The sequence below is a fragment of the Psittacula echo genome (genome assembly GCF_963264785.1).
Source record: "Psittacula echo genome assembly, chromosome: 7".
NCBI lineage: Eukaryota > Metazoa > Chordata > Aves > Psittaciformes > Psittacidae > Psittacula > Psittacula echo.
This window is the reverse complement of record NC_137740.1, coordinates 27,297,812-27,321,552: the sequence shown is the minus strand read 5'-3', so window position 1 is coordinate 27,321,552 and position 23,741 is coordinate 27,297,812. Positions and strand designations below refer to the sequence as shown.

Below are 23,741 nucleotides of genomic sequence, written 5' to 3'. Positions count from 1 at the left end.
TAAGATCATCTAGTTCCAACCCCCCTGCCATGGGCAGGGACACCTCACACTAAACCGTGTTACCCAAGGTTCTGTCCAACTTGGACTTGAACACCCCCAGGGATGGAGCACTCACAGCCTCCCTGGGCAACCCATTCCAGTGCCTCACCACCCTAACAGTAAAGGACGTCTTCCTTATATCTGATCTAAACTTACCCTGTTTAAGTTTTAACCCATTACCCCTTGTCCTATCACTGCAGGCCATAAACTCAAGTCAAAATGTCACAAGTCTCTTGCATTAGACAGTCTGAGACCTTCCTGTCCTAAAAAAGAAGTGCATATTTCATATTCTTTGCCTGGGGAAGCTGTCCCTCTCCTCTCTGACTATATTTATATGACTAAATTCCCTGCTATGCATGGTATCCCAGGGCTCAAAATCAGCATGGGCTTCATGATTTCTCTTGTATTTCTTCTTCCTGGTGGGGGCCCATGTTGAGATCTGTGTAGGATGTTCCTGTAGCACCTGTCCCTTCCTGCCGCCTCCTCATGTTGTCCAAATTTTGGGAATGCCTGTCCTGTATGAGCCGGGACAGCAGCAACTCAGCACCAGCTGCTCAGCCTGTAGAGGTGTCCATAATCTTCCCCAGGGTTATAGCTGCAGCACACCAAACACCTGGGCAAACAGACTCTAAGAGTTGTTGGGGCAACCCTGGCAGGAAGAGGATCTGATTCCTTCACACATCAAACAGGTTGAAATCTCAGTATGTTTAAAAGAAACTCTGTTCTTGGTAGAATGTGTTAGTGTCCTGGAGGACCATAAGCCATTAATGCTACTGATGGTGATATGGCACAAGCAGGGAAAAGACTGCTTGCAAGAAACAAGGCTTTAAACAGGGCTTACAGCATGTTGCAGGACTGCAACCGCAGTATGAGCAATCGGGGCTGCAAGCACAGCCACGGGATGCTCTATGCACCTCTGCCATGCTGCAGAGTCTGTGTGGTCCAGAAAAAGCACACTTGGTTCCATGAATGCAGGTGTATCAGAGGTGGCAAGGAGATGAATCCTGCATCTCTCGTCTTGTTTGCCCCTGGAGTGTTTTGGATGGCAGAAGTTTTTTGGGAATGGTTTGGAGGGAATTAAAACTTCCTTACAGAGAGAAGAGGTAGAAGCTCCTTACTCTTTCTCTTGCTGACTAGAAACACCACAGTGTTTAGTGCAGAAGACAGGTTATTTAGCCCATTACCAAGGCCAGATCTGAGAACACAGCCTCCTGAATACCTCACTCCTGACCCACAGATCTACATCTAGTATCTTCATCCCACGGACAGGGAGGGCAGTCAGACATCTGGAGATTTGAGCTGAGCTTACCTGGTTTTCCGAAGTCCATGGTCACATGCTGCAAAAGTCTCCTCTTTTCCCACTAAGCCTCACAGCAGCATGCTGAATGAGATGCACACAGCTCGTGGTCAGGAGTGGCTGCATACCACAGTGTCAGAGCTTCTGTGGAGCTGCCTCGGAAGGATTCCACATAAATGCATCGTGTCTTAATAGCACAGTCACCCCATCAGTTCCCATACACTACGTTTTTTGTGCATTTGCCACTAAATAGAGAACACTCTTCTTGAAATGACTTCTTATCTGCTCACCTGGGTGCTATCTGTATGCCATGGTCTTGAGCATGTAAATCAGCACCGTGACTGCTCCTCATATGATGCTTCAACCTTGCACTCCCTGGGAGCAGCACTGAGCCTGATTTCATCTCTGCAGGCATTAGCATCATATGTGAGATGTTGTTGGGTTATGACTGTGTTTTAAAAGAGGCACAAACTGATCTTCGGTTTGTGTTTTTTTTCTGGGTTAACTCAGTTACTGTCTGGGAGAAATGCTGCTCTGGCTTTGGTCCCCAGCCTGTAACAGCTGCTCTTTGCACTACGTAATCTCATTTTTATTGTGTTAGGAAGCAACCCAGTCAGCAACCCAAAGAGATCTGCCTGGTACCTACCCACAACAGTGCCTGTCCCTGTTGTGAGGGACTGGCTGTGCTCATGGAAAACCCTTGATCTGGGTGTTTCTCTCAGGTTTGCTTGGCAGCGTGCTACCCGTGGCTGGTGCTTGCTCTGGTGGCACACACTCCTCAGGGAGAGATAAGCTCAGGATATTTGGTGGTGGACTGGACAGTAGAAAGCTCAGCCTGAACCATGCCTAACTGTATTGTGCCCAACTTGTCCATGCCACATAGAACGAGAGGTTGGACTCAGTGGTGCTCACAGTCATTTCATCTCTGGACAATCCAGAGCTCAGGATTTCAGGGCTCACGTCTGAAAAATGTGCTTACATGTAGATAAGGGGTAATACACAAACCAGACCTTGAACCTGGGCCAAAAGGGCAGTGTGAATGTTGCTAAGGGTTTTCCTTGCTGCCCTGGCTGCAAGTGGAACTTTTCTGCTGGGTTTGGTTCTTTTCTTTCCCACTAGCTCTGGTGTCTTTCAGAGCCCTGTAGTATCTAATGACAGCCAGTTCCTGACATCCCAACTACTTTTCTGAAGCTCTGATACACTTGGCTGAATTGTTTTATCATCAGTAACTAAGTATTTTCTCATTCTGTGTAGCGGTGTCTGTATTAGTGTGATGGAGGTAGACTAGTGAAACGAGAGATGCTGGTTGCAATCAACACTGCACAATTTCAGCAGACAATAGTTAAGAGCCTCATTTCCTGTGAGAAACACTGAAAGCAAGTTCCTTGTAAAAAATAGACAGCAGTGAACTGCTGTAGATAATGTTATTAAGTAAATGCTGTGCTCACAGGAAAAATAACTGGTAAGCAAAGCTCAAATGGGGGAATTTTATTCAGCAAGCCTCAGGAAGGTCATGTTTCTGGCCACTGCCTCTTCAGAACTTTTCCGTTTTCCTTATTACATACCTGATATTACTAGAGAAGAGTAGTGATGAAGGCCTGTAATAGCTGTCTTCTGTCATGACTGTCATCTCCTGAAAATGATCTCACCTGTTTTCATTTCCGGGGCTGTTGCTTTCTTTTCTTTAAATATTCCCTGATGTTGCAGAGATCCGGATAACTGGAAAGGATGCAGTTAACTGTTTTAGACTGCTTTGGGTATTTAACACCTGCCATTTCCCCCTCCTCCCCAGGAAGGATGAGAGGTCTTCCCATACTGTGCAGTGGAATGTAACAGAAGAGATTTCTGAGTCTCCTTCTTCCCAGGCAGCTTGTGGAAGTGCACCAAGGCACCAAGAGTGGGATGATTCTGGTGTAGGCAGTCCCCTTGGGAGGCACAAAAGGTGGTCTCTATTGTCTTCAATTGTAGCTGCAGCTGGGCAGCAGAGGCTGGCATGTGGCAGCAGGGCTGGTGGCAGCCCTCACCCAGCAGGAAACCTCTCAGCAGAGATTTTGTGCTCATCCTTTCCTGTGCAGAGGGGGGAAAGTATCACTCCATTTGTCCTGCCACAGAATTATCGGGCCTGGCTGGCTGGCTACAAAAAGTCTTGTATAAACTTTGAAAGGTAGACCCAAATGCATGTTCTCAGCTGCGTGTCTAAAACTGAGTAAATTATGTCTATTATGTAGACTAAAGGGATTTTTATTTTTTTTAGTGGACTTGAAAATGTTTTGTGGCCTCTGAATAGTTTGCCTGTAAAGTTTATCTTACACTACTTATTTTTGGACTTGGCTTACAAATACCTCAGAACTTCGAGAGCCGGGCCTGGATTTTCCGCTGTGTTGTTTTCGAAAAGCCTTTCTCACTTACTTCAGTGAAAGCTCTCACCTCTGCCCAGCAGCATTGACTCCTCCCTCTCCAGATGGGCACAGCTTTTAACCATCACTGCAAATAGCTTTGGGGAAGGGATTGACTGGTTTTGGTTTAATGTTTCATAAAAATGGACGGAGGTTAAAATTTCCTTTAGTATTTAAATTTGCAAAGCCTGACGACCATGTTTCCCTGGAGGTGGAATGGTGATGGTCTCTGTATGCTTTACAAAGGTGGTGGCACTGCTGTCTGTCAGGAGTAGAAAGGCAAAGATGAACAGGTCACCTAAGGACCAGGGGCACTGCGTCTTCAAGGTGTCCTGATCTCCAGCAGGCTAGTGCTCTAACTCTGGGCTTCCCTACACAGGTTGCTCAGGCTCCTGAGTGGTCTTCTGGAGGTTATGAGGGCTCTGTACCACAGACTAGAAAGCACCAGTTGCAGTGGGCAGGTGAAGGAATTGCTGTGTCAGTGCTTTCACCTTGGCCAAAGCTCCATCTCTCTCAGCCCCTGCTGAGAAAGGGAGTGGGTGTCATGGCTGAGAAGGGGAGGGGATGTTCCCAACTGGGCGAGGAGGTAGTTTCCAAGGATGGGTGAGAAGGGAAAGGTGGAGAAGAGGGTGTCCAAGGTTGAGTGGGAGATAAGAGAGGTCTTGGAAAGTTCAAAGATGCCAAAGGAATCCTTGGAGGGAAAAAAGGAGAATTAAGGGTGACTTGCTCCAACAATTAGGGGATGGTGCCTCTGAAGCCCTGAGGACAAAGAAATGCCTCTGTCATGTAGAAGCGGTTACTGTTGTTTGGCTGATAATGATGACATGTAGATAGCAGATGTGATGAGGTATAGATAGGAGATGTGGTGGGTTCCTGGGCTGTAGGTGTTATTGAAAGTACTCTGAACTTCTGTTTCCAGAAGCCATTCCCAGTAGTTTGCAGGGAGCAGGCCATGCAGTAGCCAAGCTGAGAAGCATGGTAGCAAAGGGGATGCAGAGGGAGCCTTTTTCTCCCAAAGGAGCTCTGCTGCCAACACTAGAGCAGGGCATTGGTGTGGGGCCCAAGGCTGCACTGATATAATGTGCTTTGAGGGGCCACTACAAAGTTGCAAATGCTGCATCCACTTAGGCAGATGCATAGTCTCACTCAAGATGACTCTAACTGAAAGAAGGTGATGAATAAAAGAAAATCCCCGTTGTGTTTTTCAGCATGGTGATTTGAGAGGATCATGCTGTGCAGTCAGTTTCAGTTTATTTGATATAGGTCAGTGTTGCCCATGCACTGAAGGCTTGAATAAAGAGGAACCAGAAAGCCGAACCATCCGTTCCTACCCCTTTCCATTCAGCTCATACACATATGTTTCCAAAAGAGAAATCTAAGTGACAGAGAGATCAGGTTGCACTTCGACAGTGGACTTTAGCAGAATACAGAGATTTTGTAAGCAACACAATCAGCATTTCTCTGAGACAAACTTGCTTTAATACCTCTAAATATCATACATCTCACAACTGAAACAGTGTGCTGAATACAATTGTCATTTGGCTAGACAATAGGAAGAAGCCAACAGTCATCCTTAGGCTGTCCTCAACAGATGCTGTAGGACACCATCAGTGTCACAATCCTTTGCCGTTCTCACTCCGACTTCCTTCGTGTGTTCCCTGTATTTCCTTAGTTGGTGACTACTTCTGAAATTGGGCTTCACCTTTTGGGCAATTAGCTTCTTTCATTTTCTAATGCACATCTCTGTGCTACTGGACCACTTTTCTCTCAGCTGCCTCTCTGCATAACCCAGGCTGATCTTCACATCTTTTTTAGTAAGATATCAGATCTGGGAAACATCTGAAAATACGGGATCTGGTAAAGAAGAATGGACATTTGAACCACTGGTGAAAGTTACGTTCTGTCTCAAAAAAATCCCGTTGGTGTTTGTTATTCTTTACATTCACCCTTCCAAAGCCATGCATCCATCAGTCTTCTTCCAGAGATATTTTCTAGGACCAACACATTAAACAATGTTATATGGTAGGAAAACATGAAGAATTTAAAGACGTTGCTGGAAGTCTAATTTTAAAAAGGTAAATCTGAAAGCTGGGCTAGAAATCTAAAGGATTAAAATAAACACTTGTGAGTGCAGTCCAGCAGGACCTGCTGGAGCTGGGATGGGAGTCAGTCTTTTCTGGGTTCACATGAGCCAAGACCTGTGAATATAGCATCAGGCAGAGAAACAGGAAAACACAGAGTACAGTGCAATTCCTGCTGGGAAGGGGACCGTTTGTTGATGAAGCAGACACAGAGGCATAGATTGGGGTTCAATACAGATCCCTGAAATTCAACATCAATCTCTTCTCTGAGAGGGCTGAGAGCCTGCTTGTTCACCATTTGGCTTTCATTTTGGCTTCCTGCTTTGCAACCATAAACTTGTTTGACTACCAGAGGTCTCTAATGGGTGCTTCCAGGGTGTGCCTTACCAGCTTAGGGTGGCTGTTGCAGCCGTGGGGGACAAGCGCGCTCCACACTTTGGGGAATTCCAGATGACAGTGCCTGCCAGGCGCACACTTGTCCCGTGCTGCCAGACCCTGCTTCCTTCTCCTCTTGCACAGCTGTGAGCTCCATTAGGTAGTGATGTCTACAAATCACTGCAGTGTTAAAATGCAGAGTGGGGGGAATTCTAGCAGTATGTGGGTTGCCAAGTTCCTCTAGTTTTAAAGGTACGATCTGAAAAGAAGCCCGCTCCCTACTCAACTAAAAATACAACCCCAAGATTCAGGCAATTAAGTGTAATGGTCATGAACTTTAAACCATTTGTTTACCATTGCTTCTGATGCACATGAAGGTCTAACTGGAGAAAGCAGAAAGCACATGGACTAGGATTACTGGAGCTGAGGCTGCCAACTTCTCTGCTCTGTGACTTCTCTATCCAGCCCACACCTCTTGGTGTTTGAGGCTAATATATTAATCTATGCCTGTATTAAGGTCTGCTAAGTGGTTAACTGCTGTAAGCATTCAGGAAGAAAGATTAGTTTTTAGTCTGGGTATATGGGTTTGAATTCTACTTCCACCCTGAACTCTGCCTGTGGCTTAAAGCTGGTCACAGCATTTCTGCAGCCTTTATTTTTGTTACTAGGCATCAACATTTTGGTCCCTGCAGATAAATTAGGTTTGGGAATTTCTTGCTCTAGGAAGTGCAGTGCATACTCTACCTGAAGAAATTAAGGCCTTTCTGAATTTCTCTATCTAGACAAGCACAAACTCCTTTTAGAGCAACACCAGACTGGGACTCAAGTGACCGAGGTTGTATTTCTGGCTGCACAACTGTCTTACTGAGTAGCGATGAGTAATCCTATGACCTCCTGGTACCTTAGTTTTCCCACAGGTAAATTACACTGTCTTCCTTTGTAGAGCACTTTGAGAGCTATGAATAAAATGAGCCATATTAGATATCATTATTTAGACATTATAAATTATTCTTTGGGTACATTTGTATAATGTGGAAGTGCCTTCTTCATAAGAGTAGATGTTCTTCTTTTTGCATCAAGGTTTCCTAAATACTTCACGAGCAGATCATTTAGAGGAATATGTCTTGTGGAAAACAAAAAAAAACAAACAAAAAAACAAAACAAAAAAAAAAAACCACACACACACACACAAAAAAACCAAACCAAAAACAAAAAAAAAAGAAAAAAAAAACAACCAACCAAACAAAAAACCCAAACCAAACCACTCACAAAATCTGTAGTTTACAAAGAAGGGCTTCTTTGACCCCATCTGCTTGTCCACTGACTAAGGACTACAGAGCAAGTGACAGAAAATTGTACACTATTGGTAGCCATTTGGTGGGGAGAAGCAGAAAGCAACATTCTGTAACTTTGGCAACAAGCACAAAAAAACCTCCGAATTATTTTGTTTATCCCTACTATGAAAGATTTCTTCTTGCAAGATTTTACACTGTGGCTTTACACCAAGCCATGAAGTTTGGCATCTATAAAACACACTGTTTGTTTCCAAGAGTTTGCACATCATGTGGGAGAAACACAAACCACTACAGGGCTCCATCTTCTGAGGGAAGCTAAAGAGAACTGGAGATGCTTGGATCTCTTGAAACCCAACACAACAGCTTTACTGAGATACCTTATTTCTGCTTTCACCACAAACTCTACTATTCACCCAGGGGCAGATCAGAGTGTTGAAACTCCAAGCCTATTTTGGATGAAAAAACAGAGAAAACTACACCATATCTTGGTTGAGACAGTCTTTTGTGTTCTTGGAAGAAGTTTGCTGGATTCACACATGCACCTCAGTGATGCTTGAGCTGCTCCTTGTCTCAGATCCAAGCCTGTATCAGTGAAAGCAGGTGGCATCTGCCTTTAAGGTTAAAGCTACAGAGGAGGGGCTGTGCATGCTCAGTATCAAACCTAGGTCTTGGTTTCCTCAGAACCTTGTATCTTGCCCCCAGTGGTAAGTCCAGCTTTGATGTTTTTTGGTTTATCCCTTTCTGAGGATGGTTGGTTTCAGTGAAAGGTGGCTTTTGGGGTGAGAAGTGTTGCTGCATTGTAATAGTTGAATTTAATAGTTTTCTATCACTTTTCTGGTGTGGAAAGTGGTTTGGATTTTTTTGCTTGCTTGTTTGCTTGCTTTTCTTTTATGTCTTTGATGTGAAGGTAGGAAGGGGGAAAATGTGGTGAAGAGTGGAAGCATGTCCTTGCAGTGAGATAGTAGGAGCAGAAATGACTTGTTTTCTCTCTGGTTTGTGCCGGTTTATGTCATGCTGGGCCAAGCAGTCAGGACTTTGTTTCCACCTGTGTTGGGATACTTGGCTCCAGGGAAAGGCAATAGCAGTACAGATGGGCTCATGAAAGGCAAATGCTGTTCTTGCTAGGGTTTTTTTGTTTAGTTGTTGGCTTTTGTTGGGGTGGCCTTTGGTTCAGGTTTTTGGTTTGGGTTCTTTTTTGGTGAAGTTTAACATCCCCAACTTTCTAGGAAACCCTGATGTTGAGTGCTGTGTGGGTACAGCTGTAGGGGCATGTTGCTCTTATTGCCATATTTTGCAGAGATCTCACTTAGCAGTGTGATGACAAACTGAATCAGCTGGGATGCAGTCCTACTCCAAGGGGCTGTAATGCAGCTTTTCTGGGGGAACGATCAGGAGGCAGGGAAACAGTGTGCCCAAGGCTTCAGCTCACCAAGTGAATCTGAAAAGTGCTTTCACCTGGAGTCTGGGCTGCTCTCCCTTCAGCAAAATAAATAGGATGGAGCTGAAGTAGACCTCAGTGGGAGTGTATGGCTGGCTGAAACTTGTCCTGGGATTCAGTAGTTCAGGAGCAGTGTCCCAGCACTGTTCAGGGAAACACTGGGGTTTTGGTGAGGTGCTGGTTTTCAGAGAAAATTTAACCTGCAATTTCTGTTAATTAATAATCCCCTACTGGTTTTTAAAGGAAGAGATTGCGGATGCAGTGTTCTATTCAGCTTGGAGTTTCAAGGGTGCTGTAAATCCCTCTGCAGTTCTAAACTAGTGCAGTTAGTGCTCTCTGCTTGTGGGAAGCTGCTTGCTAACTATTTCAGCAGTTATTAGGAAATTAGCTTGTAGACTTAAAAGTGGAGGACGAGTTAGACTATACTCACTATCTGCTTTGTTCTGTCATAGTAGTTAGTGTAACAGCCTGTGTTTGGTAGTGCCTCCCACAATGTGCTTTGTGATGAGTTGTGGGTAAAAGTGATGTTGTCTAAATGTCTTTTAATAAAAAAAAAAGCAGCTGGTAGGAGCAATTTGAACAATGTGAGCTCCTGCTATCTTGTGATTAACTTTAGTCACTCACTAATTATTTTACTGAAGCTGAGCATTTGATGACGTAGGAAAAGACAACTGAAGTAGTGAAATGCATGCATAGATCTTGCTTAGGCTTTAGCTGTTCTTGTGAAAGACCAAATTTGGGCACTTACGTATTCCGTAGAGGAGTACACAGAGGCTACTCCTCTATGTTGAAAGCTATTAAGAAAAATGTCACTAGACTTAGATTTTAAGATCACAGGAAAGGAGACAGTTCAGCTTGTGTGAAGCTTTGTGCTGAACTAAAGTTGTTTTTTTTGCAACTTGGTAGCTTTTTCCCCACCTGAGAGCAGGATGCACCAAACAGTAAAAAGCAATTCTCTCTACCTCTGTAATACTGTATCTTTCTCATAGGTGCCTTGCCTGCTCATAGGGTGCACCTGATCCTGCAGCCTCCTTTAAAAATAGAGCTGTATGGGTAGTAAAGGTGTTGAAGATAGTGTTGAAGGAGTCTCTCAGATTTTGCTTATGTAAAAGTATTAATCAGGGAACTTCTTTTGTGTAGTATGGGAAACCACACCTTTTTCGCTATAGGGTAGGATCTGGTAATGCTTTTCTTGATAAGCCAGGAGCTTGGTTGAGTATAGGGATAAAGATGACACAGCTGGAAAATGCCTTTCTCTGGAGAAATTTGGGGCTGTGTTTAGTACAGGCATGAACTGGTTGTGTCCTTAACTGGTGTAACTCTTTACAATAGCTCTGTTAGCTTCAGAGGCATAGAATTACAAATCTGGCTACATCAGTCTATGCAGCTATGTGCTGCAGGTTGTGGGCACTGTGAGGAGTGCTTGCTTGGGATAGGCTTATGATAACCAACTTCTGCTTTGCTGCTGAATAGGACCACACTGGGTAGCTTTGCCTTCTTGAGACCTAGGACTTTGTGCAGCTGTGAACCAAAGTTGGGCACGTCGTGGCACTGAGACTTTCCGAAGAAAAGGTCTCTGAGGAAGGTCTGTTTTGTAAAAACTCATCTTGGTGAAGTTGGTTGCTGCGTACATAGTAATGAGCCTTGTGTGGATACCTTGGCAATGGATTCAGAAAAAGTGATTCTAGTGTTCAACTCATGGGCAATTGTTATAAGTGGTAAATAATGAGCACTTTGGCGTCTCTGCCCATTCCTTGGAGGTCAGGATTGAGTGCAAGGTATTGAGCAGTGCCTGGGCTCTGTGGGTTGGAGCATGTACTCCCCATTACTCTTCTCTAGAGCTTGTGGTAGTGTTGATTTGCAGGCTTAGGTGAGATCTGCTCTTCTAGGTTTCAGTATGGCACTCTTGCAAGTGCCTTACCAAACTGAAAGCTTGAAAGTAGTAATTTCTGGTACTTGTGGGATAACTGCTGTTCTCAGAGGATTTATGATTATTTATTCATATGTAGTGTGGGTATGTGCTCACATCTGTGAGGCAGAGCTATTAGCTATGACACTTCTGAATTTTATTTTTATCTCCGGCTGTTCATGAACTTTTAAAGGATGTTGGGTTCTTTTTCTTAATCACAAAAAGCAAATGAAGTGATACTCTCACCTATTTTGAGGCATGCCCAGCTATGGCAATAAGGGCTGAAACAGCTTTGATTTTTGTTAGCTTAGGAAAACTGCTCTTTTCAAAGGGCTTGCAGTTCTGTGGGCAGCACAGGTGAGGAAAGCTCTGCTTTTTGCAAACCAGGCACATCCTCAAAACAGAAGAGGCCATACAAATTCAGTAAAGAGAGCTAGATTCCTCTCTGACAGCAGCCAGAAATAGGTACTTCAGGAAAGAGTAAAGGAAAAGAACCACTGTAGTACTATCTTCCCTCTGAAACACTCTTGCGTAATTTTAGCAGCTTAATAATTTAGGGTCTTCCATGCAGCTGCTTAGACCATTGTGCTGAACAGCACCAAAGTGAGCCAAACCAAATGTTAGTCCAGTTCTGTTTGGAAACCGTTTATAGCCCTGGCTCCTGCCACAGCCATTCCCCCAGCAGAGAGCGTGGCCGTTCACCAAAACAACTCTTTGCAGGGTGCCCCTGGCCTTGTAGCAGGAAAGGCAGTCACCTGCCTCCTACTCCAATTAAGTTGAACCCGGAGATTTTGTCAACTGCAAATACACTCAAGAAATTCCTCCCGCCCCCCACCCCTTACATCCCTGCAGCCACTGAGTATTTTGACACGGGTGTAAAAGCTGCTGAGTTTGAATTTAGAAATTGGCCAGTGGGATGAGAATGTGCAGCTGTGGAAAGTGCGAGTGCTCCAGCTTCGTCACTGCTCCTCTTGGGCCCACCTATTTCTGTGAGGCTTGTGGGAGCTTAAGGGGATAAAAATGGCTAAGGTGATTAGCAGATCTGGCAGAAATCAGCTGGCTGGACCAGGAAATAATTGGAGGCAAGAAGGCAGTAGAAAAGCCATCAGATATAGTCTGATGTGGTGGAACTTATTACCATAGAAAATAAAGCAAAAAGAAGGGGGGTATTATTGTTGTTGTTACTATTCACTTGTTCAAAACCAACCCCCTCTTATTTTAGTACAAGACCTCATCTGCAGTGGCTGGGTATATGAAAAGTCAGCTAAATCATCCAAGGGCATGCAATCTAGAGAAGCAACCAGTTAGGGACAGTAGAATTGTATGGAGGTGCTCCACCTGCTGCAAAGGCTGCCCACATTGTGTGGAAAGTTGCTTATTTGGGGGTAAAACAGAAGGCAGCATTTTTATTTTCTTTTTCTCCTGTGGGATTCTTATGACACAGCATCCCAGGGAATTCTAAGGGATATTTAACTTATTGGGAAGTTTCTCCTGTCTAAATACAGCATCTGCAGCAGTATGGAATGTGTGGTGTACAGCTGTGAATGTTCTAGGCATTCAGTGTGTCTCCTCTTTCACACAATAGCTTCTGTTTATGGGATTTCATTGATTTGGGCTCACACATCACATTCAACGTAGCTTTGTGTGTGCGTTTTTTTTCCTTTTTTTTTTCTTTTCTGTTTTCTTTTTTTTTTTTTTTTTTTTGCTTTTGTTTTTTAAGGTTTGTAGAAACTCCGAGCCACTTCTCCTGGAAGGAGAGTTACTACCGATCAGCCATGTCCCAGAGCTCGCAACCCAGGGAATTCCTCAGCCCAGAGGTGCTCCAGCATATCTGGGACTTCCTGGAACAGTAAGTAGCCCTTATACATAACCTGTAGAAGAAAGTGTTTTGGGACAGGATGCCCCTATAATTAGGCTGCTCAGGGGACTGATGTTGGGGTGTTTGGAGTCTTCTGCACCTATTGATTAGGAGATGTGGGTGAGAGTCTGTGATGACTGACAACTCTTGAGAGCTCTCCAGAGGTTCTACATCCAGGCTATGGGGAACAGGTGCAGAGATCAGTAGTGACAGTGACTCTCTTGAAGACTTCTGGTGGTTGGCATTTTCCCCTGAGGAAATGGATTCATTGCTCTATGTCCAGGCTGCATGTTTTCCTCTCTTGCTGATGCCATGGAGGGACAGGAGATGGTGCAGAGGTCATCCAATCAGGTCCTTTGAAGGAAATAAAACCAACTTTTTTCCCATGCCTGACTTGCCGTAGCTGATGCTGAGACAGCTACTGCTATAAATCCTCCACAAGTTCTGTCTTTCAGTGACTTAACTACTGTGCTCCTACCTCATTTTTCTGGTCAGACAAGTGAAATGTCCCTCCAGGCTCTGTCCTGTTCAGGAACTGCTGTTAGCATAGCAGGTGATGAGGTAGTTGTCCATTAGTAATTACTTACTTTGTCCTGAGACTGGTCTGTGGTCATTCCTGAGTCCTGGCTGACACCCTAGCATGGAGGACAAGGTGGGGAATGGAAAATGGAATTTGGCCAATTCTAACTGTGTTACTCTGTTCTTTTCAGGCCAATATGCTCAGTTCAGCCGATTGATTTAAACTTCATCGACAGCCCATCTGAAAATGGCCCTACTAACAAAATAGAGATCAGCATGGACTGTGTCCGGGTGCAGGACACAGAGCTGAATGACCCAATGTGGGTGAGTAGTGAGAACTTCCTTAACCTTTGGGGACAGATGAGGAGTGTTTGCAGGAGCAACTTGCTGCATTGCCCTGGGGTCATCTTTCCCCTCTTGATGGAGGAGCTGTGGCCACTGCCTCTGACCCAGGAAGTTCCTTCTTGCTTTGCCTGTGGTGTCCCACTCACAGAAGCTGGTTGGGAGCATGGCTTTGCCAAGTGACTCTGGTGATGGCAAGCAGAGGTTCTGTACACATGGCTAAGCTGGACGGTGTGCGGCCCCTGGAAAGTCTTCACTCCTTCATGCCTCCCAAGTGCTGCAAGGGGGAGCAGGCTGGCTCCTTACCTGCTCCTCTTCTCCTGCTTCAGCAATGGTGGGAGAGAGGGATGAAGCAGCTAAACAGGCAGAAGAGCTGAGGAGTCTCTTGCACTTGCCTGGTAGCTCAACTGTCATTGCTCTTTCCCTGCTTAGAGCTAGTTTATGTGACCTCAGGGATAAAGTAGCTAAGATAATTGGTATTCTGGGCACAGCTGCAATTTTGCTGATCCAGGGCAGGGGTTATTAATGGGTTTTTCTTCTCTTGAAGGTCAGATATGAATGAAAACTTGGTTTCAGACCATAGCTGGGTTGTTTGGTTTTTTTTTCCCTGGTTGTGGTGTGGTTTTTTTTTTTGGTTTTTTGGTTTTTTGTTTTTTTTTTTTTTTTTTGTTTTCCTTTTTTCCCATTCTGTATTTCCAGATAGGCAAAGCTAGAGAGTGTTTGTAGCCAGCCTTGGCTGTGGGTGTCTCACCAATATGGCTCAATACTGGAATGTAGATGAGGCACTGGTGGTTCATTGCCTTTGGCACAAACTGACCAGCTTTTTCTCAGCAATAGCTTTGAAGAAGCCAGGAACTGTTCTTGCAGGCTGGACCAGAAGGTAGTTCAGGAGTTTGAGCTTTTCATGTCCTCTTTTTGTTCTTCATGGGTTTTGTATACTTTGGGTAAAAATCATGTCTGGTTTGAAATTTGTGTTGGCATGTGTAAATTTTCCTGTTCCTCTGTGTTTCCATCCTGAGAAACTGTGTCAATTAATTCCCTGGCTAATCAACCACTATTTTTCATGTGGCCAACAATGCCTTGTTGGCAGCCTGCATCCTGGCAGTTACTAACCTGGAGGATATCACATCTGCAAAGAAATTGCTCCCAGGTCATGCTGATTGCAGTTCCCAGTGACAGGAGGCTTGATTTGGTACTGCTGCTCCTCATGTGCCAGGGAGAGTGCAGTGCTCTTCTCTTTCCTTGTGATGTCACAAAGGGTAAAAAGGCCACTTTGAGGTTGGATATGTGCTTGGCTAAAGTGGTGGAAGCTAGTCCAAGTGCACAAGGAGAGGTGACTGACAAGTCAGGTTATCTTTTAATTCTGCATTCAGGTTGGGCACAGGCAGGTGGTATACAAGCCTTCAATCAGCATCTGGACCTCAGCTTTTCCCAACAGCATGGCACAGCCCCAGTAAAATGGTGTCTTTTCAGTAGCTAGTCCAAAATATTCTTCATGTTTAGAGGGACTCCTAATTCTCAAAGTGGCTGGTAATGTTCTCTTTGAACTATGTCCCCTTAAAAAACAATCCTTGACAGTTTAAACGTTGTCAGCAGAAATTTTTCTCCTTCCATGCTCTAGCACTAGCTATGTTGAGCACTAGCAAAACCTCCCTATCTCCAGCTCCCCTGAAATGCCTGCAGAGCACTGTGGTAGCTGATGGGCTCACTGGAAGCTGTTGTTCAGAGTCTTTTTCCTATCTGTGGTGCAGTGAAACATGAATGGAAAATCCCTTCCTCTTGTCCTCTCTGAGCATGGCTGAAGTGAGCCCTGGGGCTAGGAGAGGAAGGCAGGCAGCTTTTGCTATGCAATTACCTCTTGCTTATGATGGGTTTGATCCCAGCCTTGCAGGAGGTATTTCTGGAAAGGCTGAGCTGCACAGTGACTTCTTTAAAAAGGGTTTTTCACTGACATGACAAGCTGAAGGGGGAGCAGGGAAATTCCATCCCATCCTCACCCTTACTGTAAGGCAGCGGCTCGGAGTACATTAAAGTATGTACATTAATAAATGTTCCAGTTTGTCTTCGGTGGAAGACAGCACCTTCACTCAGTTCAATGCCGGACAAAAGCCTTTACAAAGCAAAATATGCACTGCAAACCTGTGCAAACAGCCCGTCTTTTAAAATGAGGAAAGCTCTTTTTACTCCCCTTACCACCACCACCACCTCCCTATAAATTTGCAAACATCCCTGACAGGTGACAAATCCCCCTTGCAGAGAAGCCCGTGTTTGCTTTGCTGTTTCTGGGGCTCACAGCCGCTGCAGCTTGCATTGGCAGAGAATGTGTAGCCTGGGGCAAGGTGTTTGCTTTAATCTGAAATACCTTACAACCCTCTTCCCCTGCAGCTTCTCTTTTCCTTTAGATAGCTTCAGGGCAAGAGCTCCCTTTCCACCTGTCTCTCCTGTAACCCCAGTCATGTCACTTCTAAGCACGAGGTGCTGCGTGCAGCTGATCGCAGCTAAAGAGTTGAAGAGGCCAGATAAACACAAAGGAATGCAGCAGAAACAGAGGGGCCCTGGAAGATGAACAGTGAGATCAAGGCAGAGAGCTTTTTATTATCACATTTGTCCTAGTAAAAGAGCAAGGACAGCTTTTCTCCAAAATATACCACCATGTGAGACTGAAATAGGTGCAAAGCAATTAGGACTGGTTTATTTAAAGCAATTGTCCTTACAAGGACTTCAGGGCAATCCCAGTCAGCCTTTAAAATAAGCTTTGCACCTTCTTGCAACTTATGGCTGGAAAATTAAACTTTTAGACTTGAAAGATGTCCACCCTTGATTCCAAGAGTTGTGTTCGTGAGAGAGCTACTATTTGTTTATTATTTCATTTTTAGTGGGGTACAGCTGTTTGTTCACAACAGAGCTGGCGGTGGAGAAGGAGCTACAGTGTTCGGAGCAGTAGCTGAAGAATCTGTCCCACTGGTGGTCTGGAAACTGAGCATGAGTCCAGCCTTGCTGAACCCATCAGTTGTGTTTGTTGCCTTGAAAATGCAAGTATGTTGGGAAAGAGCTGGAAAAGAAGGTTGGGTGACAAGGAAACACCTCATCTGAATTACAGCTCTGGCTCATGCTGAGCCAAGACCTTACAGTTCTCACACTCTTGTTTATAAGGAAGAAATATTCTGCCTGTGCCCCATATAAGAAAGATGTAAGGGTGCTGATCACCATTTTCTACCTTGGGATGAAAAGACCTGGAGGGGACAGGAAGACGGTTTGTGGATTTGGTGTAACATTAGACAGCCAGAAGCCTTCCCCAGCTGTATGCCTTGTGACTGGCTCTTTCACAATGTACTGGGACATCTGTGAGGCTGATGGTTGTGCCCCTTCCTCTCCCATGATGTTGACCACAGGCAGGCTGGGAAATCCCAGCACAGATCTGCCTTTTTGCATAACTGGAGTGAGGGGCTGGTGGTCCTTGTGAGTGCAGAGAACATTTAATCTCTGCCATGGCCCTTGTGTGGGAAGGAGCTGCAGATGGCCAGGAAGGTAAGTTGAATGTCTTTTCCTGTGGGCTCACCGTCTATTTGCTACACCAACCAAAAAGGTGGTCCCCAGCCTATTCCCTGACGAAGGATGTACCCAGCAACTGTGAGTGTTATAGGAGTTTCTTTGTTTTGATTTGGCTTTTTTTCCTGACTGACTAAATACCCTGGAACTACAGGGAGGAGGGGTCTGGAGACATCTCTAGAAATGAGCTGTATGGTGGCGCAGTAACTCCTGCATTGCCCTGGAGGCCCTTGCTGTGTGCTGTCAGCCTGTCATACCAGGTGCAAAATTGCTTTCCTTCACCTTCTCCCAGAAGTCCTTAAAACTGCTCACTAATGCTAAGAGATGCTAGTTTGGACCCAAACAAACCTTGTTTGGGCTAAGGACTGTAGCAGGCAGCATGCTGATAAAAGTGTTATTTGAGGGATTTGCAGAGTCTAGAAGTCTTCTGCCACCATCCCAGAAGCATGTCCAGGGCACTGGAGACCTTGCTGGTGGGAGCAGGAGTGCTGTCCCCAGTGATGGAGCAGCTCATCCCCCTCCCCCTGTACATACCTTCCTTTCATGCCCCTGAGCAAGCCGTCCTCCTACAGCCCCTTGCCTAACCAGTTCAGTGGAATGCCTTTTCCCCAGACAGTCAATGTGGTCAGAGTTTTCTTAACCTGGATCCTTCCCTCCCCATAAAAGAGAGAGAGAATTCCTTGCCCTTTTTATTTTATCTTTTTTTTTTTTTTTACTTTATTTGTCCTCCTTCATCTTCTGCAAATATCACGGGGATTTGCTGTGTGTGGCTTGGTTAGGCATCACTGAGCTACCCATGGGGTGGGCTTCTGCCCTGGGGATGATGGTGTAGGTGCTTCAGACAGGGCTGTGTCTTTCTGGGTTTGAGTCCTCAGCTTTGTTGGCTGTGGATGTCCCAAGCCTGGTGGCTAAAGAAATTTTGGAGGTGCAGCATGTGTTCCATATTTTTAAAAGTGAGAGCTTCAGCTCTGTAACTTTGCTGTTCTCCTTTATACACAAAGATGGAGATAAAACCAGGCTGTAGGGAGAGACTGGATGTGGCCTGTATAAGACATGGAGGTGTTGAGGCTCTCCACTTCAGCCTTCACACTAATGAGTTGGTATTCGATACTTCCTAATGGAAAGAAGAAACCTTTCCCAGGTTTAACCTGCTGTAGGCTCATGGAAGAGCTACCCCAGCCAACTTGCACAGAATATGTTAGCCATGCTGCAGTGCAGTGAGCTAGAGAGGAGGGGGACTGAGGACCCTACAGAGCTACCTTGGCCCAAAGTGGCTGCAGCTGTCTACCTACTCTTAGCCTTCACATCATGTAAATCAGTTCAGCAGTTCATTTAGTGGTCATACACTGAATTCCTGGGTCCCTGGGAGCCTGTCACCTGGGGATTGTGGTCAGGATCAGGTGTGCAATAATATGATGGACAGGCATAAGAAAACCCAACCTGCTGTTCAGAAGGATGTCTATGGAGTCCAATCCAATGCTTTAACAGAGATCAGTGCCTGCACTTCAATATTAATTTTAGTTGCTTACTTGAAAGTGTTTTTCTGGGTCAGGAGAAGAGAACTCCATTTGCTGCAAGGTAATGGTTAAGGAAACAGATGACAGCTGGCTAAGGGGTGGTGGGACTGCAGGGCAGGGAGGGCATCCCTGCGTACTGACAGCAGAGCAAGGAGTTGGTGTGACATGTGTGGTGTGGTTGAGCAGTGCAGGAAGAGTGTCTTGGTGCAGAAACTGACTATGCCTGGTGTGTGCTTCCCAGGTCTGTGGCAGGTGCCACAGCCATGTGTTTTGTTGGGAAATGGTTTTGCACCTGGAGGATAAGGCTGATTTGATAAGTAGATATGGCAAAGTGGGTTGTGTGGCGTCTGTTTCCATGCCTAAGTATTACTGGCTTGACTGCAGAAAGGAAGGAAGGGCTCTGTACAGCACAGGGATGTGATCAAAGCGTTTATTACTGTCTGGTTTGTGCTTGAGAGAGTTTGTAGCTTGCCAAGTTTCTCTTCTTTGTGGGTATTTGTTCGTTCCAGAGTGTGCAAAGAAAGTTGAGATTATGCAAAGGCATTTCCATAATGAGCAAATGCATTATTCTGTTGGAAGTTTCCCTCCAGCGCCTCTCTTGTTTGCAGTTGAACTCATAAGCTCTCTTAATTTAGACTTGTCTTTGTAATCCTGCTGAATGTTTAATTTTCTGCAGTGTAGGTCCCTCCAAATGATCTAATCATCTCATTTAGGCTTGCAGATCTACATCCAGAAATGGTCAGTTCTTTCAGAGAAAAGGTGAACTTAGAGAATGCGTTTCTACATTGTTTAGCAAAAGTCTGAAGACTTCTCTCATTCTGTGTAGTAGGGCTCTAAAGACATATTTATGTTTCTTTAAAGTAATTTTTCACTAGCTCCCTTTCCTGTACTGTTTTGCCCTAGCTGTGGCTGCGGACCATTTCTTTCTCTAGTAATGGCTAGAGAAAGTGGCTAGTGGCTGCGTTTCTTTCTCTAGTAATTATACCAAGTGTTTAGTTTTTAATGCCAATTCCCTAAATTCTCAATGGTATTGGAAGAAAACAAACGGGTGGTCTGTCTGCTATGCTATGTAAGCGTGTATAAAATTCCTTTACATATTTCTGCCCTTTCAAGTATCTTGCTTTGCATTCATCTTGTAAGGAAGAAATTAATTTTAAGCTGAAAATCCTAAACTCTTCTGGAAGAGAGCCATGTGTCAGATGGGATGCTTTGTGTTCATTCTGGCCTGGCTCCTCTGGAGGGCTGGCTTTAACTCCCCAACTCATATTGTTATGAGCACTTGAGGTGGAAGAGTGTTGCAACTGCGAGACCTGTCATCTGCCTACATGCAAATGCTTCCAAACAAAGGAAGCAGTCGCTTCAGAAGATGTCTTCTCCAAGCAGCTAGGCCTGCCTCCAAAGGTTTCCATGGTGCTGCACGTGCTCCTTGCTTAAGTATGGAGCAATAATGCATTAGCACTTATTTTACATCTTTAAAAGGTCTGCACAAACACTTAATTAAAAGGCATCTTGATCTTGGAGCAGCAGATTGTAGGCACTTTTGCCTCTGGAGCAAATTTATGCTGACGGGAACTTCACTCTATGTTTCTATCTAGATGACAGGAGCCCCTTCTTTTCTTTCTTTTTTATTTTTGTTTTCCCCCTCCTCCTCAAACTATAAACATAATTCCCATATTTGTTGGGAACACTTTGATTGGGTTAGAGCCTATAAGTGATAAACCCCTTGGGCAACTGATGTTTCAGCAAGCCACGAAGCACATCTTGAACACCAATAGAAGTGGAGTGGCCACCCAAAAATTTGCTTTTCTCTGGACTTTGTGGGTTTCATTATTTTGTTCATTTTGGGCAAAACCCCAGCAAATGGGGTTTTGGGAATTTATTTATTTATTTTATTTATTTAAGCAAATTGCTGGAAGAAGGAAGATGAGGCCCTTTTCTCTTGTTAGCTAGAAGTAGGGTAACGAATTGAGCTACCCATATCCAGCCAAATGAAAACTTTGCTGAGCTTTGTGGCACTCCACCTTGTGGGGTGAGATGGATGGAGAGCATCTCGCAGTGCTGTTGCAAGCTGCAGTGCTGTCCGTGCTGGGAGACTGGCCAGGCACATGGGACATTCCTTTTGTGCTAAGACAAACCTGGAGCACAGCCCTGGGAGCATCCGCTCCCCTTCCTTGTCCAACACGGCCAAAGCGAATGTGCTGCAGTGAGCTGTGTGGTGTAGCTTTTGTTTTTAAAGTCCTCTCTTGCATTAATTGGGATTCTTGCTTTGAAGAAAGTCTTATGCATCCAAAGTCTCACTATATATGTTGCTTTGTGGTTCTGCCCGCAGTCCTGTTAATGACTATTATTTTTCCTCCAGTATTTCAAGAGGAGACTTTTAAGTAATATTTTCTTCTGAACGTCTCTACCATCTGCTTTCCATGTCACTGTTGCTGATTTGATAGCATTGAGATTAATGAGGGGGTGAATTGTCAGGCAGTCACAGAAAATTAAATCAGTCTCTGTGAAGTGTAGATTAAGGAGTGGTTTGTGGCCTATGTTAGTTTGCTTACTGCTGAATGAACTCTTTGCTAATCAGTGTCTGAATTTTCAGAGATTAATGAAAGATCAAAGGAGTTTTCAGTAACAAATGTAACTGTCACTTTAAAAGCATGTCACTCTAAAAGCAGCGTATCTCCAGGCTGCTTAAAAAGAAAGCAAAGAAAAAGATACCTTAAAGCACTCTTCTCTTTGAGGGCATGGATGGGTACAGTGGACTTCATGGTGATGTGCAGGCTAGACTAAAATTAAACAAGTCAGAAACTAAAGTGTTTGGTCTTCTGGGGAAGGTCTCTGGCCACATAACTGAACCCTATGGCTGTTCACCCTGTGGTGGTTGTTGTATATAGTGGTGGGCTGAGGCTACCCAGATGAAGACCAACACTGTAAAATACAACAATTCTGCATAGGAAACAAGGAACAAAGAGGATCCCCGGTTGCACTGGGTTATAACTTTTGGCCCAGTACATCAGGACAACATAGGATAATGGCAATGTGTTCATGTGAGAAGCTCACAGGAAGAGCCATCAGTTGCAGGGTCAGGGTTTAACCAGAGGTTTGAGAGACTGTTCTCAAACTATTGCAAATGGATAACTTTTTTTAAAAAAATATTGGATTATTGTACGAGATGGGAAGGAGTTGGCAGCATAGCAGAGGCTGGCTAGAAAGAGCTGCTGTGATTGTGCATTTATGAATGGTTGTGTGTTTCCTGAGAGCCATCTGTAGTTTATACAAGATAAGGGAAGAACAACACTTTCCCCTCAACTGCTTATGCAAGAACAATCCTGGTCTGTCAACAGTTGCTCCTCTCTCATAATTAAAAAAAAAGACTCTAATCTATCGCTATCCTGTTTTTTCCTTTCCCTGGCTGGAACGATCTGTCTCTGGGATGCAGGTTTGTGCCATGACCCTGTCCCACCTCTAGCTGTTCATGCTGCTCAGGAGCAATTTTTGTAATTTTCTTATGTAATTTCTTCTCTCTTACTTTTACAAGTATTGGGTGTGGAGATAGGGAAGTGGATGGAGTGGGGACAGCAGTGACACAGGTCAAGCATGCTGTGCTCCAAAGATCCTCATCGGGGGAAAACTCAAGTTTGAATGTCGAGGGTTGTTACTCCAACAAAAGAGCTGTTGATAGCAGAGGCTTGAACCTCTAAGATCCCCTGGTCATGTCTCCATGCACCAGTGTCTGCTGACCCATGCTTTTGCACTCATCAGTGCAGAAGTATCTGCTCAAGTGTCTGCTGACCAGTGGTTTTGCTGGTTTATCAGTTGCCTTGCAAAGATCTCTGTGTACAGACAGTTGGTTCCTTTTACCTCTAAGCTTATTTAGTAAAAGCAACTGTTCTTTAAAGAGTCACTAGTGTAAGTAAAAGTGGAAAAATTGGGTAAAATGAGCAGCAGGAATAAACAGACAACACTTTCTGATAAATCATCTGTATGCTCGGTGCCCATCCTGTCACATGGTAAATGTGGGAAGTGAGTCTCTGTTGCCACTTGGGTGGAAATGACCTCCCTTGATGGGGTTGGAGGGAGTTGGGTTGTGAAGATGGCAGGGAAGGCATAGAGAGACCTTGCATCATCTTGGCTGGAGACCTGGATCTCTTCAGAGGAGTGTTTTGCTCTCTTAATAAATGGAACTCTGCAGCTGGAGGGCAGAGTCCCTAGGGGCTGCATGTGCCCTTCCTAAACCAATATTGCACTGTGGTTGTGAAGGGAACTGGTTTTCTTTCACAATTCCTTTCCACCTTCCCTCTCCCTGCTCCCCCCTTATAGCGTTATCTCCTGACATGATGTCATTAACTCTCTAATTAGCCCTAGGGGTGTTCTGGGGAAGATAACGAGGCTGTAAGAGCTCAAATAAGCAGCGTGCGCAGATGTTTACCCAGGGTCGGAGGGCAGGGCTGTTGTGACAGCCGATTGCCTTGGGGAGAGCATGCTCCCTGGAGGAAGGAGAAGCCGACCTGTGAGGTGGGCAGAGCTGGGCTCTCCTCCTGCCCTTGGCGAATCCATCTCTTTACCCTGCACTTTCAAAATGGGGGGGGGGGGGGGGGGGGGCGCGAGTAATGTAATTTTAATTCCTTGGAAGAAGGGACTGATCCTAAGTATTATGCAGTTGCAGTAAGGGCATATTTCTACCTTGACGGTTCAGACACTTAAGTGCTTTCCAAAGGAAGTTCTGGGCATCACACCTACCCCGAGTAGGTGGTGGAGAAGCCAGGAGGGCACTGAATCTGTGCTCGTGGCTGCAGCAGAGCAGTTAACTCCTGAGAGCTGGGGGTGCCCGTTCCTCTGTTGCATAGGGATGAGCTGCATTTCCCATGCAGTGCACGAAGCAGCCCGCCCAGGGTGCACAGAAGGCTGTATCCAGTCAGCAGCGGGCAGGATGCTGTCTTCCAGCAGCATCTCTTTTATAATTTGTTTTATCTTGCCACAGATGATATTTTTAAGGGGGAAGTTGCAGTATGAGCTGGGCTCTTTTTCCCCTCTTCCTCATGGTTTGAGCAATGAAGACCAGCTTTGCCTGAGTTTTCAAGAAGGGAGGGTGACTTTTATGTTTTTGAAAGCTTTTTCTACTTGCTCTTGAA

General features: G+C 45.0%; 1 protein-coding gene across 3 annotated transcripts in view; it reads left to right on the top strand.

The window, feature by feature from the left end:
* The window catches only part of TP63 (tumor protein p63), a gene marked incomplete at both ends in the record, with an annotated part of 103,877 nt that overhangs the window by 7,919 nt on the left and 72,217 nt on the right, over positions 1-23,741 (top strand). For all 3 annotated transcript variants that reach the window (XM_080623871.1, XM_080623870.1, XM_080623875.1), the window contains 2 exons: positions 12,551-12,679; positions 13,399-13,531. In XM_080623871.1, the coding sequence (XP_080479997.1) occupies positions 12,551-12,679; positions 13,399-13,531 (262 nt within the window). The remainder of the gene's footprint in view (positions 1-12,550; positions 12,680-13,398; positions 13,532-23,741) is intronic.